At 44.4% G+C, this 25104-nt stretch overlaps 1 protein-coding gene across 5 annotated transcripts in view; it reads left to right on the top strand.

Annotated features, from left to right (window-relative positions):
- Window positions 1-2057: 2057 nt before the first annotated feature.
- Window positions 2058-25104, top strand: part of NAXD (NAD(P)HX dehydratase) — a 46950-nt gene continuing 23903 nt past the window's right edge. The window contains exons 1-2 of one of the 5 annotated variants that reach the window (XM_077482891.1): window positions 2067-2132; window positions 19096-19464. In XM_077482891.1, coding sequence (XP_077339017.1) covers window positions 2105-2132; window positions 19096-19464 — 397 coding nt within the window. In that variant the 5' untranslated portion in view covers window positions 2067-2104. Of the gene's footprint in view, window positions 2236-13589; window positions 14378-19095; window positions 19465-25104 lie in introns of those variants that run through there. The other 4 variants (XM_077482890.1, XM_077482889.1, XM_077482893.1 and 1 more) reach the window with 4 other exon arrangements.

The raw sequence follows: 25104 nt of genomic DNA, 5'->3' as shown, positions 1-25104 counted from the left end.
GATGATAACTTTATTATGCACAGGCATACCTCATACAAAGTCATTAGAGCTCAGCGTATATTCAGGGCTCTTTCACACCAGTACAGAGTGCAAATCATTGTTAAAGGCTAAGTCCATCTTTTCCAGAAAATAGTCTATAAAGTCAACAGGTCCAAGTAAATATAAAAACCAAAAAAAAATAAACACAAAAAAAAAAACCACTGTGCAGCTTTGTAAAATGTTCATTTATTTTATTGTCATACCTGACCATCTGCGACCCCCCCTCCAGGCACCTGGCTGAAAAACTCCCAGGCAGCAATCCCCACTTGCTGTCTTGTTGCTAAGACATGAAAATGAAAGTGAGCATCCAATGGTCAACAGTGGGGATACTTTTTACCAAGCCACGATGCACACTGCTGCGACATATGTACACCTCCCAGCACTGCCTTTGTAGCTTAAAGCGGGAGTCCACCGGGACTCCGCGTTTTTTTTTTTTTTTTTTTTTTTTTAAAGCCAGCAGCTACAAATACTGCAGCTGCTGACTTTTAAATAGTGACACTTACCTGTCCAGCGCGCCCACGATGTCGGCACCCAAAGCCGATCGCTCGCTCGTCTATCGGGTCCTGCCGCCGCCATCTTGGGTATGGGAATCAGGAAATGGAGCCTTTCGGCTTCATTTCCCGGTTCCCTACTGCGCATGCGCGAGCCGCGCGGCGCAATCCGGACGGTCCCCGCTGCCTCTGGGAGCTGTGTGTTTCCCAGCAGGCAGCGGGGCACTTGCTGAAGGGGGCGGGCGCTTGCGGAAAGGGGCGTAACGTACGCCCCTTTCTGCAGAGAGCTAGCCCGGAAGTGGGTGCAGTTACCTGGATTATCCAGGTAACTGCACCCCCCTCCCCCCTGAAAGGTGCCGATTGTGGCGCCGGAGGGGGGGGGGATTCCGATGAGCGGAGGTCTATTTTAGGGTGGACCTCCGCTTTAAGTGGTTGAGAGTGGTAAAAACACATTTTTACTGACCGCCCAACCATAAGTATAAATGAGGCCTAATTGCCCTGCTCACCAAGAGTGAAAGGTGATTCCAAAATTTTGGGTTGTCACCAAAACAGGAATAGAGGGGAAATCTTCTGAAGGAGACGTGCTCTCATGAAAACTTAGGCAGGCCATACATGGTGCAAATTTATTCCCCCATCACCACATGCAGTGCTGACAGGGGAATCAGCAATTGTCTTCTCCCGGCAGGGGGGGGGGGGAGGATGGGGGAAGACAATGATTATCGCTAGTGGCATATTCACAAGCAAATCCGGCAGGCTGGTTGTACCCAACCAGCCTGCCAGATGACAGCCTAAGACAGAAACGATCGGCTTTTGTTGTTGGAAAATTTTAGATCCAGCTCGCAAACTTTGTGTGTCGGAAATTCAGACGGAAAAAGTCTGATGGAGCCACACATGATCGTAATTTGTTGTCGGAAAATTTTAGATCAAGATCAAGAACAAGATCCGATCGCACATTTTCCGTCGGAAAGTCCGACTGCGTGTACAGGGCATTAGTGAATTGACCCCTATTTATGTTAGTTCCACCACCGATATGATCCATACCTCAAGTTCAACTTTCACTCCTGTAATCATGGCTGGCCAATGTGGATGCTGAAGACAAAGAACCCAGAAGATGACTGAAAGTTGTGGTACTGGAGGGGGCTTCTTGATATTGTATCTCTGGCACATGCATTGAAGCCCATTTATTTTCAATGGGTACTGTGAGGTGCTTCAACACATGAACAGGTACGCTTTGCAGAGCACAGTGTGGTGTGCCTGTCCTCTTGAACCCTAGCATTCTTTTATGCGTGACGTTCCAGTTTACAAACAAATCACGCGCGGCCAGTCACATGATCCTGACATCATGAACTCCTCTGGCTCCTTGATGCAGAATTTACAGCGCACGTTCACACTAATGTGACAGAAGACAACTGTCAAAAACTCAGTCACCTGGTCTCGGGGATCGCTTTCCGATTGGCTTCCTAATCAGACGCCTGCCACGCCCTTTCGTGGTTCTGTTAGCCGTGCTTTCTGATTGGTGAGTCGCGCTGTCGCTCTTTCAGGTGGGCGGTGCCGCTGCTCCCGGAAGTGTCCTGATGCGGTTTGCTCGGTGTGGGATTGTAGGTAAGGAGCGGGCTGCCCTCCATGTCTTCCTGCAGCGCCTTCATAGCAGCAGCCATTGTGGGGGTCCTGGCTGCAGGTCTGCTCTATTGTCTACAGGATGCAGGTACCTCACAGGACGCCGCCACCAGCTGTGATAGTGGGGCAGGACTTTCCTAATGTCATTCCGGGGGTTAGCATTTTAGTGCTATTACTGTTCCCACTGGGGGAGAGTGAGCTTCATAGGAATGGTGACCATGGACAGAAGTGAGGGGACTTCACTAACACCAAAACAACACTTCTCTGGTGCTGGCTTCCTCAGGGACTCCCGGAGCCTAAAGCCTCGTACACACTATAAGAAAATCGGCCCAATCTTTTCATCCCACAAACTTTTCCTATGATTTTTGTATAGTGTGTACACAACTTTTGATAACCTTTTTTTTTTTCATTTTTTTTTCCCATATGAAAACATCAGTTTTTTTTTCTTTTCCCCGAAAACGTCAGTTTTTTTTTTTCCCCGCACGAAAACGTCTGATTTTTATTTTATTTTATTTTTTTTGTACGAAGACGTCTGAAGGGACAAACAAATTTTTCACATACGGGAACAGAACTAACAATTTTCGTGTACCGATTTCATACAAGAGAAAGACTGCGCGTGATCAGAAACAATAAAAAAAAAAAAACCTTTTGTCGTACGAGAATTTTCATACAAACTTTCCTTCATCGGTTCCGATTTCCTGTGAAAGAATGAGGAAAATTAGACGAATATTCGTTCAATTATCTTATAGCGTACCCCACTTAATACAGACAAACCTTTCCACCAGTATTGGGAATGTTAGGCAGAAAAGTCTTACTACCGTCACTTTAAGAACCTGACGTGGCAGCAACAGATTCTTAAAGCCGGGCTGAAGGCATTTTCATAAAGATTGTCTCTTCTGCAATAAAAATGTAACCTCTTGCGGACCAGCCGCTGCAGTTATACTGTGGCAACATGGCCCAGCTGCGCAAATAGCTGTCATGTTACGTTGGTAACATAAGACGGCCACTAGGGGGGGCCCCCCTCTGCTTGCCCACGGAGCCGGTGCAAGTGCCCGGCGGTCGCGATCACCGCCGGGCTCCCGCGATCGCTCAGGGCACACGGAGAACCGGGATCTGTGTGTTTCCGGTTCTCTGAGGGGAGAACAAAGTATGAACAACGATCTGTTATCTCCCTTGCACAGTCCCCTCCCCCCTTCAGTTAGAACACACACTAGGACGCACTTAACCCCTTCACTGCCAGTGACATTTTTATAGTAATCAATGCAGTTTTATAGCATCGATCGCTGTAAAAATGGCAATGGTCCCAAAAATGTGTCAAAATTGTCCGACGTAATGTCGCAGTCCTGATAAAAATCGCAGCCATTACTAGGAAAAAATTAATAATAAAAAAGCCATAAAGTATCCCCTATTTGGAGATGCTATAACTTTTGCGCAAACCAATCAATATATGTTTGTTTTTTACCAAAAATATGTAGAAGATTACATGTTAGCCTAAACTGAGGAAAATAATTGTTTTTTTTTATAGATTTTTGGTTGGTATTTATTATAGCAAAAAGTAAAAAATGTTTTTTTTTTGTTTATAGTGCAAAAAATAAAAACCGCAGAGGTGATCAAATCCCACCAAAAGAAAGCTCTATTTGTGGGAAAAAAGGACGTCAATTTTGTTTGGGCGCAATGTCGCACGGCCGTGCAATTGTCAGTTAAAACGACACAGTGCCGAATCGCAAAAAGTGCTCTGGTCAGGAAGGGGGTAAATTCTTCTGGGACTGAAGTGGTTAAGTAAAGAGCAATACTCTTTTGAAGCCCTGAGACAACTAAGGGATGAATCAACTCGCAGGTTGCTTAAAACAGACCCCCACAAAAAGTTTTAAAATTGCTTTTACAGGAACTAGTCAATAGGGGTAAGGATCAAGCTTAGTAGGTGCCAAAACAGCAGATTATCTATTGATTTATAACAGAATTATGGCCATCTTTAATTTCTTATTGAAAATAAGAGAGGGAGAGCTGACGAGGGGCCCTCCTATAGGGGCTGGCGTTGGTTACCTCTTAGAACATCTGGGAGAATGGATTGATAAATGAATACAACCTTTGGTATTGCATTTGCTGGATTGTAATAAAAACACTGGAACTGTTCTTTCTCAAATCCAGAATATTAATTGAGCTCCAAATTTTCCGGGGCTGAAGTGTTTAAGATATACTAAAACAAGCCTAAAGGTAGATTTAGACATGATTGTAAATCTCCCTTTCCTCTGAAGCCTGAACTGTGTTCAGATCATGCTCCCGAGGTTAATGACAGACGCTGAGGAAGCAATGCAATGCCTTATCACCATCTGTTTTAACCCCACTTTTGCTGACAAACATACCGCAACCGTGTGCATTGCATGCAGTTGTGGGGCATTTGTGGCACTTCCTTAACCACTTCCCACCCAAGGTACGTTCAGGGACGTCCTTGACTTTCCGGGGGTATATCTGAATGATGCCTGAGGCCACAGACATCATTCAGATATCGGCGTTTTCAGCCGGCGATTCCCTGCACCATAAGAACGATCATAGCGGCTATTCTGCCGCTTGATCATTCTTGCTGGAGGGGACGCCCCTCCCGCCGCCCTCCAGGGCTTCTACCAACTCTCACCGCTTCCATCGGTGAGTCGGTCACAGGATCTGCCGGCCCCCGGATAATACCTTCGAGATTTCCGGCGGACCAGATCGTCCCCGGAGGCCGGGCGCGATGTTATGACGTCACGCCCAGCCTCTGCATTCAAAATAACGGCGCCGATTTGGCTAGGAAGCCGTGATCGTTTTTTTTTGTTTTGTTTTTTAGGCTTCCCAGCCTAGAGGTGAGATATGGGGTCTTATTGAAAAAAATATATACTGTTTGGGGGTTCTATGTAATTTTCTAGCAAAAAAATTATGAATTTTACATGTAGGAGAGAAATGTCAGAATTGGCCTGGATGCGAAGTGGTTAAAAGTAGTTATCTGTGGGCTTGCTACCAGCAGATTGCTACATGTCAGGTAAACGCCACTTTGCGCCTGCCTGTGGCATGTAAACACCCCATGCAGCTTAAAGTGGAGGGCCACCCTGAAAAACAAAAATACATTCAAATTTAGAAAAAAAAAAAATTTCCTTTTTTTTCCTAACTTACCAGAAATGCCCGTTGCTAGGCACATCGTCCTAATCTGCCTCTTCTTCCTCCGCGGTGATCTTCTGTCTTCTCTCCTCCGTGTGGCGTCTTCTGGGTAATGGGTCGCGCTGTGTTCTGGGAACTGTGTGTCCCAGAACACAGCGCGCCCCATTCACTAAGCGCTGCGTGACTCGCGCATGCGCAGTAAAGCCGCAAGGCTCCACTGCCTGTTTCCCTTAGCTAAAATGGTGGCGCCGAGGGACGGGTCAGCCTCGGGCGGCCGACATCGCGGGCGCCCTGGACAGGTAAGTTTGCTTATTAAAAGTCAGCAGCTACAGTGTTTGCAGCTGCTGACTTTAAAAAAAAAAAGAAACAAAAATTAAAAACTAGACCTCCTCTTTAATCACTTGCACATGTTGTTTTTTTGTTTTTGTTTTTTCAAAATTGTCGCTCTTTTTTTTGTTTATGAAGCAAAAAATAAAAACCACTGAGGCGATCAAATACCATCAAAAGAAAGCTCTGTTTGGGGGGGGAAAAAAGGACGTCCATTTTGTTTTGGAGCCACATCTCACAACCGCGCAATTGTCAGTTAAAGCGACGCAGTGCCAAATGGCAAAGAGTGCTCTGTTCAGGAAGGGGTAAAATCTTCCAGGGCTGAAGCGGTTAAGTAAGAATTGTGTAAATTCCAAATATAGCTAAATCAACTAGATATATTTGTAAGTGGATGGTACACTGGGCACCCCATACCAGAGTATACAGGGTGTATGTAGTATGCCCTGTCCTGCAACTCTCATAGTTCCTGACTGTTGACAGTTGGGAGTTGCTGTGTAAATACAGTACCTGTAGAAACTGCTGCTGTCTTCTGACACAGTAGTTTTAAACTCTGTTCAGACTTGGGATAGAGAGATACAAAGTAACATTGTTGGTTTTTCATCTGCCGATCAAAGGGATGAGCTTCTATCTGCATATGTCACTTAAAGCGGAGGTCCACCCTAAAATGGACCTCCGCTCATCGGAATCCCCCCCCCCCCTCCGGCGCCACAATCGGCACCTTTCAGGGGGGAGGGGGGTGCAGTTACCTGGATAATCCAGGTAACTGCACCCACTTCCGGGCTAGCTCTCTGCGGAACGGGGCGTACGTTACGCCCCTTTCCGCAAGTGCCCGCCCCCTTCAGCAAGTGCCCTGCTGCCTGCTGGGAAACACACAGCTCCCAGAGGCAGCGGGGACCGTCCGGATTGCGCCGCGCAGCTCGCGCATGCGCAGTAGGGAACCGGGAAATGAAGCCGAAAGGCTCCATTTCCTGATTCCCATACCCAAGATGGCGGCGGGACCCGGCAGCCGAGCGAGCGATCGGCTTCGGGTGCCGACATCGCGGGCGCGCTGGACAGGTAAGTGTCACTATTTAAAAGTCAGCAGCTGCAGTATTTGTAGCTGCTGGCTTTAAAAAAAAAAAAAAAAAACGCGGAGTCCCGGTGGACTCCCGCTTTAAGAGAAAAACTGTTTTTTTTATTTATTTTTATTTTTGCATATTCATACTTGCCTAGGTGGATGCGGCATCGGTCCCCCGACGCCTCTGCACTGAGAACCGAACTATCAAACATTCCTGATGGCTCTGTTCTCCCAGATCCTACAGATGTCAATCAGCAGCTCTCCCCTCTGCTCCTCCATGCTCATTGGAGCGCTGAACTGCGGAGGGGTGGGGAGTGCCCGTCTCAGCGGCCCACTCAGAGGCTGAGACGGGCATTAGTCCAGGCACCTGGCAGATCCAGACTATATTATCGTGATAACACGGTGCCTGGACTGATTCCTGTGGGTTCAGCAGAGAGTCTGTTCTGTGCTGAAAACGGGCCATAGTAGTGCAAAACGAATTGCATTCCTGTGACCTATAGGAGACGTGCAGCCAAATGAGTCCTGGCTGGACTTCTCCTCTAAATATGAACTTTTATTTACAATTGAAAAATGAAAAAAGAAAAAAAAAAAAAAAAACTTTGCACTGCTTTGTACCAGAATTTGTGTCCTTTTTTAAATGGGACAGATTATAGAAAATAAATCTGTTTTTTTGTTTTTGCAATAACACGGTTTAAGCTAAATCTGATCAATATATGAGGATATATTATTATTATTATTCTTTGAATTGTTACTTTTTTTTTTTTTCTACTGGTTGTATTTAAAAATAAATCATTTTGCAAGAATATGTCGCCAAACAAAAGCCTTGTTTGTCCTTTAAAGTAATGCGTAGATCATTAAAAAAAATGTATTTTTTTTAATCTTGCAAAATGACATGGCAAGTTTTTTCCAAATCAATAGGCCATCATGGATATTTAAATAGTTCTAGTCCATAGGCAGTGTACAGGCATGGGAGCTGAAAAGGTTAAAATTCCATGAAATACAGGGAAAACTTACAGTACCCAATATTTTAAGTAGGCAACACAATAATACCGATACAGTCAATTTACAGGGGGGTGGGCAGAACCAGGCAGGATCAGCCAGGTATTTCAGGTGATGGAAAGGGCCAAAATACACAGCACAAGCACTGTGCTGCATAACATGCTTTTTTGAGTAACAAACCCTTTAACCAATTACGGCACGCCCGCCGCAGTTTTACGGCAGCTGTTTGAAGGAGGATATCGTTATGGCTAGCTGCCATAACCCCGGTATCCCCTTCTTCAGCGGGCGGTCGGATGCAAGATAAGTGGTCTCTGCGGCGGATTCGCTGCGAGATCACTTTTTTATCGTGGAGGAAGAGGAGCCGCCCTCCCGCCACGTTCCGGTGCCCTCCGACGCTTACTGGACCTGTCTACAATTGCTGGGCAGAAGCGACGTCAAAAACATCACTTCCGCCCACAGCTCTTAGAGGGCCATTTTTTTTAACCACTTGCCGACCGCCTCACGCCGATGTACGTCATCAGAATGGCACGGGCAGGCATAAGCACATATATGTACGTCCTTTGCCTCCCGCGGGTCGGGGGCCCGATCGGGCCCCCGCCCGGTGCCTGCGGCGGTCGGTTTTCGTTCGGGAGCGATCCCGGACGAGGGGACGGCCATTCATTCATGGCCACCCCCTCGCGATCGCTCCCGACGAATGGAAATCCCCGGTGACATCACTTCCTCTCCTGTAATGTAAACACAGGAGAGGAAGTGATGTATTCTCTCCTCCGTGTCGGTATTTTTCGTTCCGACACGGAGGAGAGCGGATCAGTGAGTTGCACCAACACATAGTAGAACATGCCAGGCACACTCACACCCCCCCTTTACCCCCCGATCACCCCCCCAATTACCCCTGCCCCCCAGTCACAGTGACACCAATGTCATTTTTTTTTTTTTTTTTTTTTTTTTTTTTTTTTGCATTGGTGTCATTTGTGACTGTAATAACTGTTAGGGCAGTTAGGGTTAGCCCCCTTTAGTTCTAATGTACCCCCCTAACCCCCCCAATAAAGGTTTAACCCCGTGATCACCCCCCGTCGCCAGTGTCACTAAGGCTGGGTTCACATTGCAGCGGTTTATGAGAACGAATGTGATTCGCACCGCACTGCAGTGCAAATCACATCCGATCTCTGTGCGATTCGAGTTCAGCCATTCGCCGCACCCGCCGCACCCGCCACACCCGCCGCACCCGCCGCAAATTCGCACGGGACCCTTTTTTTGGCCCGCAGCAGAATCGGATCGCATGGGTGTTCACACCATGCGATCCGAGTTTGCAGATCGCACTGCGATATGCGAACTGATCTGGGGGTGTCAGTAACATTTCACTGACACTCCCAGCAGTTCGCATAGGGCAGTGTGAACTGCCGCCGGGAGGCATGCGATGCGGGAACCCGCCGCGGATTCGCGGCGTTTCCGCATCGCTCCAGTGTGAACCCAGCCTAATAAGCGATCATTTTTCTGATCGCCGTATTAGTGTCACAGGTGACGCTAGTTAGGCAGGTAGGTATTTAGGTTCGCCGCAGCTTTTTATAGCGCTAGGGACCCCCATATACTACCGCATAAAGCCCCCTGATTGCCCCCTAGTTAACCCTTTCACCAGTGATCACCATATAACTGTTACAGGTGACGCTGGTTGGTTAGTTATTTTTTTATAGTTTCAGGGCACCCGCCATTTATTACCTAATAAAGGTTTAACCCCCTGATCACCCGGCAGGTGTCATTTGTGACTAATAACTGTTAGGGCAGTTAGGGTTAGCCCCCTTTAGTTCTAAGGTACCCCCCTAACCCCCCCAATAAAGGTTTAACCCCGTGATCACCCCCCGTCGCCAGTGTCACTAAGGCTGGGTTCACATTGCAGCGGTTTATGAGAACGGATGTGATTCGCACCGCACTGCAGTGCAAATCACATCCGATCTCTGTGCGATTCGAGTTCAGCTATACAGATAGTATGGCTGAATTCGTGTCGCACCCGCCGCAAACTCGCACGGGACCCTTTTTTTGGTCCGCAGCAGAATCGGATCGCATGGGTGTTCACACCATGCGATCCAAGTTTGCAGATCGCACTGCGATATGCGAACTGATCTGGGGGTGTCATTAACATTTCACTGACACTCCCAGCAGTTCGCATAGGGCAGTGTGAACTGCCGCCGGGAGGCATGCGATGCGGGAACCCGCCGCGCATTCGTGGCGTTCCCGCATCGCTCCAGTGTGAACCCAGCCTAATAAGCGATCGTTTTTCTGATCGCTGTATTAGTGTCACAGGTGACGCTAGTTAGGCAGGTAGGTATTTAGGTTCGCCGCAGCTTTTTATAGCGCCAGGGACCCCCATATACTACCGCATAAAGCCCCCTGATTGCCCCCTAGTTAACCCTTTCACCAGTGATCACCATATAACTGTTACAGGTGACGCTGGTTGGTTAGTTATTTTTTTATAGTTTCAGGGCACCCGCCATTTATTACCTAGTCTCACTAGTGTACCCCTAAATTTAGGGGTGTCTACTTTCTAAAATGGGGTCATTTGGGGGGGGGGGGTTTGTGCCATCTTGGCATTTTATGGCCTTCAAAACTGTAACGCCCTTAGAAAGCCTGAAGGCGGTGCTTGGTTTTTGGGGCCCCGTACGCGGCTAGGCTCCCAAAAAGTCCCACATATGTGGTATCCCCGTACTCAGGAGAAGCAGCAGAATTTATTTTGGGGTGTCATTTCACATATGCCCATGGCATGTGTGAGCAATATATCATTTAGTGACAACTTTGTGAAAAAAAAAAAAAGTTTGTAATTTTCCCGCAACTTGTGGCAAAATATAAAATATTCCATGGACTCAACATGCCTCTCAGCAAATAGCTTGGGGTGTCTACTTTCTAAAATGGGGTCATTTGTGGGGGTTTTGTGCCATCTTGGCATTTTATGGCCTTCAAAACTGTAATAGGTAGTGAGAAGTGAACTCAAAAAATTACGCCCTTAGAAAGCCTGAAGGCGGTGCTTGGTTTTCGGGGCCCCGTACGCGGCTAGGCTCCCAAAAAGTCCCACATATGTGGTATCCCCGTACTCAGGAGAAGCAGCAGAATTTATTTTGGGGTGTCATTTCACATATGCCCATGGCATGCATGAGCAATATATCATTTAGTGACAACTTTGTGAAAAAAAAAAAAAAAAAAAAAAGTTTGTAATTTTCCCGCAACTTGTGGCAAAATATAAAATATTCCATGGACTCAACATGCCTCTCAGCAAATAGCTTGGGGTGTCTACTTTCTAAAATGGGGTCATTTGTGGGGGTTTTGTGCCATCTTGGCATTTTATGGCCTTCAAAACTGTAATAGGTAGTGAGGCGTGAAATCAAAAATTGACGCCCTTAGAAAGCCTGAAGGCGGTGCTTGGTTTTCGGGGCCCTGTACGCGGCTAGGCTCCCAAAAAGTCCCACATATGTGGTATCCCCGTACTCAGGAGAAGCAGCAGAATTTATTTTGGGGTGTCATTTCACATACGCCCATAGCATGTGTGAGCAATATATCATTTAGTGACAACTTTGTGTAAAAAAAAAAAAAAATTTTTTTTTTGTCATTATTCAATCGCTTGAGGCAAAAAAATAAAATATTCAATGGGCTCAACATGCCTCTTATCAATTTCCTTAGGGGGTCTACTTTCCAAAATGGGGTCATTTGGGGGGGTTTTGTACTGCCCTGTCATTTTAGCACCTCAAGAAATGAGATAGGCAGTCGTAAACTAAAAGCTGCGTAAATTCCAGAAAACGTACCTTAGTTTGTAGATGTGACAACTTTTGCGCAAACCAATAAATATACAATTATTGACTTTTTTTTTACCAAAGACATGTGGCTGAATACATTTTGGCCTAAATGTATGACTAAAATTGAGTTTATTGGATTTTTCTAATAACAAAAAGTAGAAAATATCATTTTTTTTCAAAATTTGCGGTCTTTTTACGTTTATATCGCAAAAAATAAAAATCGCAGAGGCAATCAAATACCATCAAAAGAAAGCTCTATTTGTGGGAAGAAAAGGACGCAAATTTTGTTTGGGTACAACATTGCATGACCGCGCAATTACCAGTTAAAGCAGCGCAGTGCCAAAGTGTAAAAAGACCTCTGGTCATTTACCAGCAAAATGGTCCGGTCTGAAAGTGGTTAATGATTTTTTTCAATTACAAATTTTTTTTTTTTCTTATTGCATTTTAGTGTAAATATGAGATCTGAGCACTTTTTGACCCCAGATCTCATATTTAAAGTGGTTGTATACCCTTTTTTTGTAACTTTTACCTACAGGAAAGCCTATAATAAGGCTTACCTGTAGGTAAAAAAAAATCTCCTAAACCTGTACGGTTTAGGAGATATTCCCCTCGGTATGCGCCGCTGACTGCAGCGGCGCATGTGCACGAGGGGATTCTCGGCCGGAAAGAAATCTCCCGCGCGCATGCGCGGGAGTGACGATATCGCGGCTCTGGCCACTCACAGCGCCGGAGCCGCGATACCCGGAAGAAACGCCGAGGGAGCATGTCAGCTCCCTCAGCGTGGATCGTGCCAAATGTCGGGGCCTCGTTCTAAGGTAAGTATTTCATAATGAGCTAGTATGCGGTGCATACTAGCTCATTATGCCTTTTGCTTTGCAGGTGTTAAAAAAAAAAAAATAGAGGGTTTACTACCGCTTTAAGAGGCCCTGTCATGATTTTTTTTTCTATTAAAAGGGATGTTTACATTCATTGTAATAGGAATAAAAGTGACACAATTTATATTTTATTTTTACACTGTTCTTAAAAAAAAAAAGTATTATTGATTTTTTTTTTATTTTTTATTTATTTATTGATTTTTTTAAACGCGTCCCATCCCGCCGAGCTCGCCCACAGAGGAGAGATGATAGGAGTCAGTGTATAATGTAAGAGTACACATGCAGTGTTGCAGAGGAGTCTGTGTGCAATGTATGAGTAAACATGCAAGGTCGGAGAGGAGTTGGTGTGTAATGTATGAGTACACATGCAGGGTAAGGGAGGAGTCAGTGTGTAATGTATGAGTACACATGTAGGGGAGGAGTCAGTATGTAATGTATGAGTACACATGTAGGGGAGGAGTCAGTATGTAATGTATGAGTACACATGTAGGGGAGGAGTCAGTATGTAATGTATGAGTACACACACAGGGTAGGGGAGGAGTCAGTGTGTAATGTATGAGTACACATGTAGGGGAGGAGTCAGTATGTAATGTATGAGTACACATGTAGGGGAGGAGTCAGTATGTAATGTATGAGTACACATGTAGGGGAGGAGTCAGTATGTAATGTATGAGTACACACACAGGGTAGGGGAGGAGTCAGTGTGTAATGTATGAGTACACATGTATGGTAGGGGAGGAGTCGGTGTGTAATGTATGAGTACACATGTAGGGTAGGGGAGGAGCCGGTGTGTAATGTATGAGTACACATGCAGGGTAGGGGTGGAGTTGGTGTGTAATGTATGAGTACACATGTAGGGGAGGAGTCAGTATGTAGTGTATGAGTACACATGTAGGGGAGGAGTCAGTATGTAGTGTATGAGTACACATGCAGGGTAGGGGAGGAGTCGGTATGTAGTGTATGAGTGCACATGTATGGTAGGGGAGGAGTCGGTATGTAATGCATGAGTACACATGTAGGGGAGGAGTCAGTATGTAGTGTATGAGTACACATGTAGGGGAGGAGTCAGTATGTAGTGTATGAGTGCACATGTATGGTAGGGGAGGAGTCGGTGTGTAATGTACGAGTACACATGCAGATAGGGGAGGAGTCGGTGTGTAATATATATATATATATATATATATATATATATATATATATATATATATATATATATATATATATATATATATATATATATATATATATATATATATATATATATATATACATACATGGGAGGAGAGGAGTCGGTATCGGAGAATAAGGATCGCTGTATAATAAGGGAAATTATGAAGTGTGTCCGGTGTCATGACGTCACGCCCTCGTGATGTGTTTGTTTACTCGTGTATGTGTTGGTGGTTTGATGGGACGAAGCTTTATTGACAAAGGGCAGGGTGACAGCATGGCGGGGGCCATGTACGAGTGCCGTACAGTGAGCTTGCAGTGAGTGAGTTGGGCCCACCATGTCGGTGTGTATGCGGCGTCTGATCTCCAACACTCGGGGCTTCCTATGGTCGGACATGGAGACCCGAGCCTTGCTGGACATCTGGGGGGAGGCGGACGTGCAGTCGGCTCTGGATGGCAATTTCCGTAACAGCCATGTGTACCGGGACGTGGCCGGCCGCCTCAATGAGCTGGGCTTCGAGCGGACCCCCGAGCAGTGCCGCATCCGCATCAAGGGCCTCAAGCGCCAGTACTACCAGGCCCGGGAGGGCTTCACCAAGAACGGGCACGCTCGGAAGATCTGCCGCTATTACGATGAGATGGATCGGATCCTCAGTACGAGGGCCGGCCCGGCCTGCAGCGCTATGGAGCAGAACTGTGCAGCCATCCTCCTCCAGCCTGATCCCCCATGTACGAAGGTAGAGTCCCGGGAGGAGGAGGACGAGGACCTGGAGGACGAGGAGGGGGGACCCGAGTCATCCCAGGACAACTTCACCGAGGACTCCGGGGAGGGATCCGAGCACCCCATCAAAGTGGAGGATGGAGGGGGCTTTGCCATCCCTCTGCACCCCGGGGAAGGTGAGACCCTAATAATCATACGACATACAATTCACCCCCCAACACAAGGACAGTGATCGGCCCATCCGCTGCACCTTTCACTATATACACCACGATTGGACGCAAAGCAGCTCTTGTCATGTATGTGTCATAACACAGACCAATGCTGCAATTCCATCCATTATCGTACAGATCTCCATCTGTATTGGTCTGAGATTGTCCTGTGCACACCTAGGCAGGCCATACACCAGTAGATTTTCATTCCTGTTCTTTTGTCACAGAAGTCAGTGGGGGGATATGACCCCACTAATGATTAGAAAATTGAACAAACGTTCCTAAAACATAACTATACTGGTGTATGACAAGCGCTATGGTCTGAGCATGCCTCCTTCAATACCTATCGCTGACATACATGTGAAGAGTTGCCCCCTTTAAATCCACTGAAGACACTAAGAGCTCATTCACACCCTTGTGGTGTTCTAAAATACACTCCATGTATGGCCTAGCAGCTCAGTGCAAATATCAACCATCTATACTAGGGATATGCATTCAGCAGACCTCCAGCTGTTTCAAAACTAGTCCCATCATGCCTCTGTCTCTGGGTGTTATGCTTGTGGCTGTCAGTCTTGCTATGCCTCATGGAACTTGTAGTCCTGCAATAGCTGGAATTCCACTAATTCTATATCCCTGATCTATACGCTGTGGTGCAGTGTATGGAGAAAAAGCAAAGGTGCAGGGCCACTTCTTTTGTACATTGAGGTGAGCCATCACACCATTCTTAATAAGCTTTTCATCAGTGTGCTAAATGCAAAGAGTGTGTTACAGTAACAAGAAGGGGGGGATTTACTAAAACTGGAGCGCAGAATCTGGTGCAGCTGTGCATAGTGCATAGTACCCAATCAGCTTCCAGGTTTTATTGTCAAAGCTTAATTGAGCAATCTGAATTTAGAAGCTGATTGGCTACCATGCAACGCTGCACCAGACTCTGTGCCTCAGGTTTAGTAAATCGCCCCCAGTGTGATCCAATATGATTTGCTCACTGCATGGGTGCAGCGCATTGTACCTGTACTTTCCCATAGACTTCTATTATGTCCTGCAGTTTTGGTGCTCTTTCTGAAAGTACAGTAAGTCTTTTTGCAAGATTATTTTTTATTTTTTTTGGTTCAGGGACATAATAGAAGTCTTTTTAGGAAAATGCAGCTAACCTGCACAAATGGCACAGGCCAAAGCACAGCGGATCACTGTAAAGCCATCCTAAGGCTTGTGTACATGATCATTTTGTTCATGTATTTTTATTTTGCCCCATACAAAAGTCAATGTAAAAAACATCTTCATGCAGAATATTATCTCTTCAAAATGTCATCCTCTTTTTATTTCCCAGATATGTTTTGTTGTTTGAATATCTATATTGGCTCTGTAATAATTGTGTGTTTCCTGTCATCCTTATTGATCCTATACCTTCCATGAAGTTCAATGTAAATCCATATATTTTATTTAAAAGTGCTGAATTATTACTAAGCTGAAATTCCAAGAATTTTACTTAGACAAATAATTCCTGAACTGTTTTCTTAAAGCAGAGGTGTGTTTACTGATCCCATTTAGTTTTTCTTTTCCTGTTTTTACAAGACAACCATTGGATAGATGAATTCTTCTCCTGGCAGAGACAGTGGCTTCAGTTCTTGTGTCCATGTAGTATTATTACAGCAACCTCTACCTCCCTGGGTCCTGCTAATTTTGGGTTTCCTGGGCAGCCGTCAGACTAGTGCTTCAAAAGCATGTTTTCTCCTTTTAGGCTACATCTCCATTTTGAATGGCATGTATGTCTTGGTATTGGGATTCAATTTCTTCTCCAGAAGTAAATGAGGGATATTAGATGCCACAACCCAATGACTGGTGGGACATTTGGCCTAGAAGTGATGTCGCATGCCACTGGAAGTAGATTCTGTTCTAGAATGAACATGTTTAGCCTGTGGAGTCCAAGGCCTGCTGAGTGAGTAGTCCATTAAACTATGACACTTCCAGCAGTAGTACATGGCCTTCATAATATGGGCATAAAAGGCTGTTATATAGATACTTTTCAGATCTCATGCACACACGTTCTCCTCAGCGCTTGAGGTTCTAGCGTCTAGGTGCGGACAGAAAGCACAGATGAACTGTCAACCTCCTCTGCCAGTATTCTGTCAAAATAGCCAATAAATGGAGCTCTCCAATCATGTCGCTTCCTGTTATTGTAAAGCATCAGTAATTGGAGATTTAGACAAATTGCTGTCTTGATCCAACACCAGCAAGCGTATACACTCCAATACACAATGTTATGAATGGACATTTAGTCCGCCCGATACGAACCAACAACATGGCTGCCCTCAAGGCGGTGACAACTTTTTCCTCCTTAGCCGCTGTTCTGTCAAAACAGCAAACTCTTCCTATACAGGAGTGTATACCCTTGCTGGAGATGTGTCAAAACAGCAATTCGTCTAAATCTCCAATTACTGATGCTTTACAGTAACCAGAAGTGACGTGATTGGAGATCTTGATGAATTTGCTATTTTGACAGAACACCAGCCGTCTGCTAAACTTTGAGAGGCTGAAAAGCTGCTGCAGCTGGACAGTGCACAGAATGCCACTAAGGTTTAGTGTAGTAAGATAAAAATAAAGAAAAGTCTGAATTAAAAAATAAAAATAAAATTTTTGTGCTTTGGGATGAATGCCTGGAACACACATTTCTTGCATCTGGAGCAGACAGAAGCTGATTGGTTGCAATGCACAGCTTCTCCAGTGTTGATAAATTGCCCTAAAAGTGTTTATTGTTAAACAATCTTCTATCTATTGGAGGTAAAAGTGGTTTGATTGTGGATTAAACAAACCTTTTACATGTTTTTAGGGTTTTATTTCACATTTCCCCGTAATTCGGACCCCAAGCACTCCTATTCAGCTGTACCTGCTGCTGCTACTACCACTAATAAGTAGCAGGATTCAAATTCAGATAATTCTAAATGGTGTGGGGGTGCAGAGGATGAAGTGTTAACTGATCCAGCTGATCCCTTGTCTCTCACTAAGCACCACAGGGTAAACTAGAAGCTAATTATACTGAGACACTGCCTAAAGCGGATCTTCATCCTCTCCGTTTATTTTTTATTTGTTTTTAACCCCTACTTACTGGCTTGTGGGTTCTGCAAAGTTTCAGACATTTGCCCACCCAGTGGATTTAGCGTTGTCCTACAGAATCCTCTTCTCTTCTGCCACCAATCAGGTTCCACACCACCATGTTCTTGTGATGTCATTAGAAGGCTGCTGACTCTTCTGCACTCAGCCTGCTGGTCTCCCATTGATGCACTGCTAAGCCTGCTCCCCTCCTTCTGTGAATGGGAAATTATGCACAGAGAGTACAGTGTACATCATATGCCTAGGTGGGTGATGTGCATGCGGGGCGGCAAGCACTGTACAATAAAATAAACAAAAAAGAGTGCTATTTGATTTGCATAGTGGTGTGGAGAGGAGGGAAGTTTGTTTTGAGTGAGAAGATCCATGTTAATTTGTCAGATGTAATTTGAGGATTGAGGTTAAAGCTGATCTCCATGTTTCATTAAAGTGGCTGTAAACCCTTACCTACACCCAGTGAAGTGTCTTTGGGTGATACACAGAGATAAAATCTTCCGACATCAGTTGTACCTGCAGCAATTTGCCTTGTAAATCCTTATAAAACTCAGAGCTGAAAAGGAACTTTTACAGACTCGCAAAGTAGGGATGAGGAGCTGCAGTTGTATACTGTACAAGAGCTGATTGAAAGGACAAGACACCCCCCCCCCCCCCCCACCTCCCTATTTTCTTCAAACAGCACACTGTAACAGAGCTGAGGCTATCAATCAGAGGCTGTGTGCTGGAGATTGCTCTGCTGTCTCATAAATTATTATTTTTTTTTTTTTTAGCTCTTGGTGTCGGGAAAACTTGTTGGAAGTGACTAGTGCTGATAATTAGGCAGCAGAGAGAAAGTTAAATGAAACCTAGAGATAAGCTTTAAGGATACGTTCTTGACTATTTTTCCTGGTAAAATGGGTTGTTCAAAAGCCACAGGTTCCTTCCAAAGCTGTCTTGAAATATTCATAGATTTTTTTTATTTTTTATTTTTTCACAATTCTTTCAGTGAAAAAGAAAATACTTTCCATGATATGCTAATTAGAAAACACGTTTTGGCTTATCTAGAATTCTAAAACTGGAGTAAGAGAATTCTATTCACTGTTAAAGAGATTTAGTGATCGATTCTTCCATGTGGAACAGACTATGTATGCTTGAAATTTTGTCGTGGGCAGTTGAATCCCCACTTATTAAATGAAGGCCCCGTAGGATTCAGCTCTTCTTCCTCTCTCTGTTTAATTGAAATTGTACTGTTACTTGTATCTTGGCTTTTGTCTTTGGTAAAAAGAGCCCTCTCTCCAGTGGTTGTCCTGAAAGACTGTGAAAAGGAGTTGCAGAGTAACCTCTTCTCCCTTCCTTCCTTCTATCTATCAAAACAAAAAATATATATATATATATATATATATATATATATATATATATATATATATATATATATATATATATATATATATATATATATATAATTTATTTCATATTATTCAGGAAATATATTATTTTTATTATAGTAATTACTATTGTATCTTAAACTTTTGATCTGTTTTTGTTTTTAGAATTAATCGTACATGTATTGTGAGAAAATAATTTCCCTTTTTTTGCCCTCTCAGGTTATAAGACTATTCATGCCAATTCAAATCCACCTCAGGTACCTCAGCTTAAAAAGTCCAAAAAACATCACTCAAACCCAACTTTGGACAAAATGATGGAGCGCTTCCTTCAGCAAAGCGTGGATGCTGAAGAGAAGTTCTACAAATATGAGGAACAGAGACTGCAAATAGAGGAGAAAAGGAGAGACGCTGAGCACAACCGTGAGATCCAAATGTTGCAGATGTTAGGACAAATGCTTAATGGCATCTCCTCTGCCACATCTCAGATGACTACGCCCGCCAATGTTATCAGCCCCCGCAGAGGAGATATCAGAACGTTTGGGGATACAATGCACTTTAATACTACAGCATCTTATTCTTCTCCTATAGGTATAAGATGTCCAAGTCCCCTTGTAAAAGCAGATGTGTAATGTCCACTTTTGTATATTGCTCGTATAAAATACATTTTGTGGACTATAATAAAAGGACAATGTTTTGAGAATAACCTATTCTGATGCACACTACCCATAGTTCCCTTCCTTGAGACACGGTGTGAGAAAAATTATTGGACTTCTGTGACCCAAATCCTTTGTTGTGGTGAAACCTGATACAAAGGTTATGTTAAGTTTAAGGTTGGGCATCCTGATTTTGGTAATCTTTAAAGTGGAACTAACCTTCCTGTCCTTATCATTCGAGGAAGCTGCCATCTTGGACTCTGATCTTCAACTGCCATAGTGTTGCACATGTGATCAATTGAGACCAGCCATTTGATGGTTTTCCAGTTTGGTTGAGGACACAACCAATGTGACAGTTGCATTCCTGGCACGTTCCGGGAATGTAAGATGAGATATATATATATATATATATATATATATATATATATATATATATATATCTATATATATCTATTATAAATTAAACTGTTAAATTGATGGTTTTATTTGGGTTTGGTTCCACTTTAAATCAATCCCAGCAGAGGCACTTTGGATCCTAGGTCCATGTTGTACAGAAGGCAAACTTCTGCTATGGTCAGGAGGTTAAGACTCACCTCTGCTGCCTACTTAGCTTCTGGAATTTGAAATTTGCATGGCTAGGGTAAAAAAAACGGATCGCTTTATCTCCATCAGCTAGGCGTTATGTGAACTTGCTTGCTTTGATGTACATGTTTGTGAGTTAAATGAGAAAGGTGGGATGTGAATGGAATAAGAAATGTGGGTATGCTGCTTTATCTTGAGGGAAGAATAGTGTGTAGTTACATTATCTCACAAAAGTGAGTACACCCCTCAAATTTTTGTAAATATTTTATATCTTTTCATGTGACAACACTGAAGAAATTACACTTTTCTTCAATGTAAAGTAGTGAGTGTACAGCTTGTGTAACGGCGTACATTTTCTGTCCCCTCAAAATAACTCAACACACAGCCATTAATGTCTAAACTGCTGGCAACAAACGTGAGTACACCCCTAAGTGAAAATGTCCAAATTGGACCCAAAGTGTCAATATTTTGTGTGGCCACTATTATATTCCAGCACCGCCCCCTCTTGTGCATGGAGTTCACCAGAGCTTCACAGGTTGCCACTGGAGTCCCCTTCCACTCCTCCATGACGACATCATGGAACTAGTGGATGTTGGAGACCTTGCACTCCTCCACCTTCTGTTTTGAGGATGCCCTGCAGATGCTCAATAGGGTTTAGGTCTGGAGACATGCTTGGCCAGTCCATCAGCTTTACCCTCAGCTTCTTTAGCAAGGCAGTGGTCGTCTTGGGTGTTGTGTTTTGGGGTCGTTATCATGTTGGAATACAGCACTGCGTCCCAGTCTCTGAAGGAAGGGGATCTTGTTCTGCTTCAGTATGTCACAGTACATGTTGGCATTCATGGTTCTCATGAACTGTAGCTCCCCAGTCGTGCTGGCAGCACTCATGCAGCCCCAAGCCAGGACACTCCCACCACCATGCTTGACTGTAGGCAGGACACACTTGTCTTTGTAATCCTCACCTGGTTGCTGCCACACACGCTTGAAACCATCTGAACCAAATAAGTTTTTATCTGGGTCTCATCAGACCACAGGACATGGTTCCAGTAATCCATGTGCTTTCTTGTGCATCATCTTTAGAAGAGGCTTTCTTTTGGGACGACAGCCATGCAGACCAATTTGATGCAGTATGCGGCGTATGGTCTGAGCACTGACATGCTGACCCCCCCCCCCCCCCCCCCCCAACCCCTTCAACCTCTGCAGTAATGCTGGCAGCACTCGCATGTCTATTTCCCGAAGACAACCTCTGGATATGATGTGGAGCACATGCACTCAACTTCGTTGTTTGGCCATGGCGAGGCCTGTTCTGAGTGGAACCTGTCCTGTTAAACCACTGTGTGGTTTTGGCCACCATGCTGCAGCTCAGTTTTAGGGTCTTGGCAATCTTCTCTATAGAGCAACAATTTTATAGATATACAATATTTATCTTCTTCTAGAGCAGAGGTGCTCAACCTTTTTGAAGAGCGAGGGCCACTTAAGCGACTTGGTAAACAGTCGGGGGCCACAATGAGCAGATGATAGGTCCGACGTCCACTCTGTGTATACTCTATGGACCCTCTCATCTGATGAAATGGAAGGGGACAGATCCACTTGTTTTTTTTTTTTAGCAGATCAGATTGGAAATAGGCAGGTGTAAATGGACACAAGTCTGTTTACATCTGCCGCTCCATACAGACAGGGTCAGACAGATCATGTTAAAGGGGCCTAAGGCTACTTTTACACTGATGGTCTGTACAATGCGCCTGTGGCTTTCTTGCAGGTTAGCTGTAGTTTGCCATAGAATTCTATTATACCCTGCAGGTGTGATGCACTTTCTGAAAGTGCACCAAACCCACAGGTAAAACCAGAAGTCTATGGCTCAGTGCAAGTAAGGTGCACTACACCAGTGGATCAGTTTGAAAGCAGCCCAGTAACCACTGCAGAACAGATAAGTCCATTTATACACTGATTTTAGTAATCAACTTGCTGTCCCAGGCAGAGTGCATTTGGTATCACCAATGACAGGAGCCGGTGCCTTAAAGAAAGCATTGGCTTATGCAGCTCTGCTCCGCAGCTGCTTACTTTCTCTACCACTGGCTTCATTCACAGCACTGTCGCTCTGGCATGGCGGATGGGCAACCTGCAATCTGGCCTTGCCTACTCTCCATCCTAGAGCAGGAGGTCGCGGGCCACATCAGAAGGCTCCGCGGGCCATATGTGGTCCCCGGGCCACTGGTTGGGCACCCTTGTTCTAGAGCAACAATATTCTTTATGTAGAGCAACAATTCTTTTTTTTCAGATCCTTTGCCATGAGGTGCCATGTTGAACTTCCAGTGACCAGTATGAGAGAGTGAGATGGATAACACCACATTTAACACACCTGCTCACCATTCACACCTGAGACCTTGTAATGGCTAATTGGGCCCAATTTTGACATTATCACTTAGGGGTGTACTCACTTTTGTTGTCGGTGGTTTAGACATTAATGGCTGTGTGAGTTATTTTGAGGGGACAGCAAATGTACAGTTTCAGGGTGGATTTAACCACGACACTAAATCACTAGTAAAAAGGCTTGATTTAAATCATAATTTTTAAAGAGCAACTGTCATTTCTGTCCCGCAGCAGCTCCTCCTCTGACCTGCTGTTGACTCACGGATTCACTTTAATAGAATGGCTGGTGATGCGGCAGTGACTCAACATGGTGAGGGACATGGCGGCAGCAGTTGAGTGAATGCCCATTAACGGACACTGCCATGATGGATCTAAAATGACAGGTGCTCTTTAAGGCCCCTTTCACACCGAGGTGGTTTTCGAGCGCTACAGCACTAAAAATAGCGCCTGAAAAAAAACAGCCCCTTTTACTCCAGTGTGAAAGCCGGCGGGCTTTCACACTGGAGCGGTGCGCTGGCAGGATGGTGAAAAAAGTCCTACTAGCCGCATCTTTGGAGCCGTGAAGGGAGCAGTGTATTCACCGCTCCTACCCATTGAAATCAATGGGGCAGCGTGGCTATACCGCCAGCAAAGCGGCGCTTTGCGGGCGGTTTTAATCCTTTTTTGGCCGCTAGCAGGGGTTAAAACCGCCCCGCTAGCGCCCGCATACTGCCGCTAAAACTATGGTAAAGTCCCGCTAAAAATATCGGCGCTTTACCGCGACGCCGCTCCTGCCCCAGTGTGAAACGGCTTTAGTGTAAGGACTTATTCTTGCTGAGAATCTTTAATATTCGCAAACAAAATTAAGGTTTCCTATTTAGAATAATAAGCTGTCAGGTTAGTAAAACAACATATCAGAACTGATTTTAGGTTAATAGGTTGATCACACATAGTTGAACTACTCAAATAATTTTATTTAATTAAAACAATAATGTTATATTACCTATTTTTGTATTTGCTTAACCGTTTAAGGACCGCCTCACGCCGATGTACGTCGGCAGAATGGCAGGGGTGGGCACAAGCACGTACCTGTACGTTGCCCTTTAAGTAACCAGCCGTGGGTCGCGGGCGCACTCGCGACCTGGTCCTGAGCTCCGGGGCCACGGGACCCGTGGACCCGATCACCGCCGGTGTCCTGTGATCGGCTCAGAGCTGAAGAACGAGGAGAGGTAAGTGTAAACAAACCTCTCCCTGTGCTTCCTGCTGAGGCTGTCACTGATTGTCTGTCTGCTCCCTGTTATAGGGAAAGACAATCAGTGAGGTCAGACGCCAAGCCACGCCCCCCTAGAGTTAAAAAAAACACACACTTAACCCATACACTGCCCCCTAGTGGTTAACCCTTTCACTACCAGTGACATCATTACAGTAATCAGTGCATTTTTAATTACACTGATTGCTGTATTAATGCCAATGGTCCCAAAAATGTGTCAAAATTGTCCGACATGTCCGCCATAATGTCGCAGTCGCATTAAAAATCATTGATTGCCGCCATTACTAGTAAAAAAATAAAATAAAAATAAAACTATCCCCTATTTTGTAGACGCTTTAATTTTTGTGCAAACCAATGAATAAACCCTTATTGCGATTTTATTTATTTTTTAACCAAAAATATGTAGAAGAATACGTATCGGCCTAAACTGAGGGCAAAAAAAATTTTTTATATATATTTTTGGGGGATATTTATTTATTTTATTTTTTCAAAATTGTCATTCTTTTTTTGTTTCTAGCACAAAAAATAAAAACCGCAGAGGTGATCAAATACCACCAAAAGAAAGCTCTATTTGTGGGGAAAAAAAAGTACATAAATTTTGTTTGGTAGCCCCTATGCACAACCGTGCAATTGTCAGTTAAAGTGACGCAGTGCCGAAACGCAAAAAGGGGCTTGGTCCTTTTGCCGGAAAATGGTACAGGACTTAAGTGGTTAAACATCAATAGTTAGTAAACAAAATATCTTTGGAAAAACAAACAAAAGAACTTAAACTGAATATATCAGCTGGGTCCACATAAAAAAAAAAAAAAAAAAAAAAAAACTTCAAACACGGTACTTTCATCACAACACGTCTTCTCGTGATGTTTGATTGGGGCCACCAGGCCTTGCATATGTGTTGCATTTTGCACACATACCTGCTTTACCCATAGGTAGAGGAATTTCATTAAAATATTCCCAAACTTGGTCTCTCTTACGGCCTGCTGCCATTTTGCTTCTCAAGGGCAGAATAAAGCACTTCAAGCTATGTGGAGAATGAGCACAAGGTTTATAAGTCACTTAGGTTATACTTTCATGTTTACTGCTTGCCCTTACTCCTCACATTTAGAGCCTGGTGCAGATGCATTTATCTTCCATCATACAGTTTGTAGTTTACATAGATTTGCAGAACCATGGGGTAAAGGAATATTCCTGAACTTTGTATTAATCTCATGGTTACTGTGAAATTGTGTGGATGCATCAATGCAGTGCATGTTTTCTCAGCTTCCGGAGCTTAGATTCATTGAATGAGTTTACTAAAAATGTAAATATTGCAAAATGTACATAACTAAGCTCCATTTCATGCTGAATATATTAATAATGCATCTTAAATAGAAAAGT

The sequence above is a fragment of the Lithobates pipiens genome, unplaced genomic scaffold (genome assembly GCF_037356315.1).
Source record: "Lithobates pipiens isolate NorthernLeopardFrog02 unplaced genomic scaffold, aLitPip1_a1.2 Scaffold_16, whole genome shotgun sequence".
Classification (NCBI taxonomy): Eukaryota; Metazoa; Chordata; class Amphibia; order Anura; family Ranidae; genus Lithobates; species Lithobates pipiens.
This window is presented reverse-complemented; position numbering and strand designations above follow the sequence as displayed.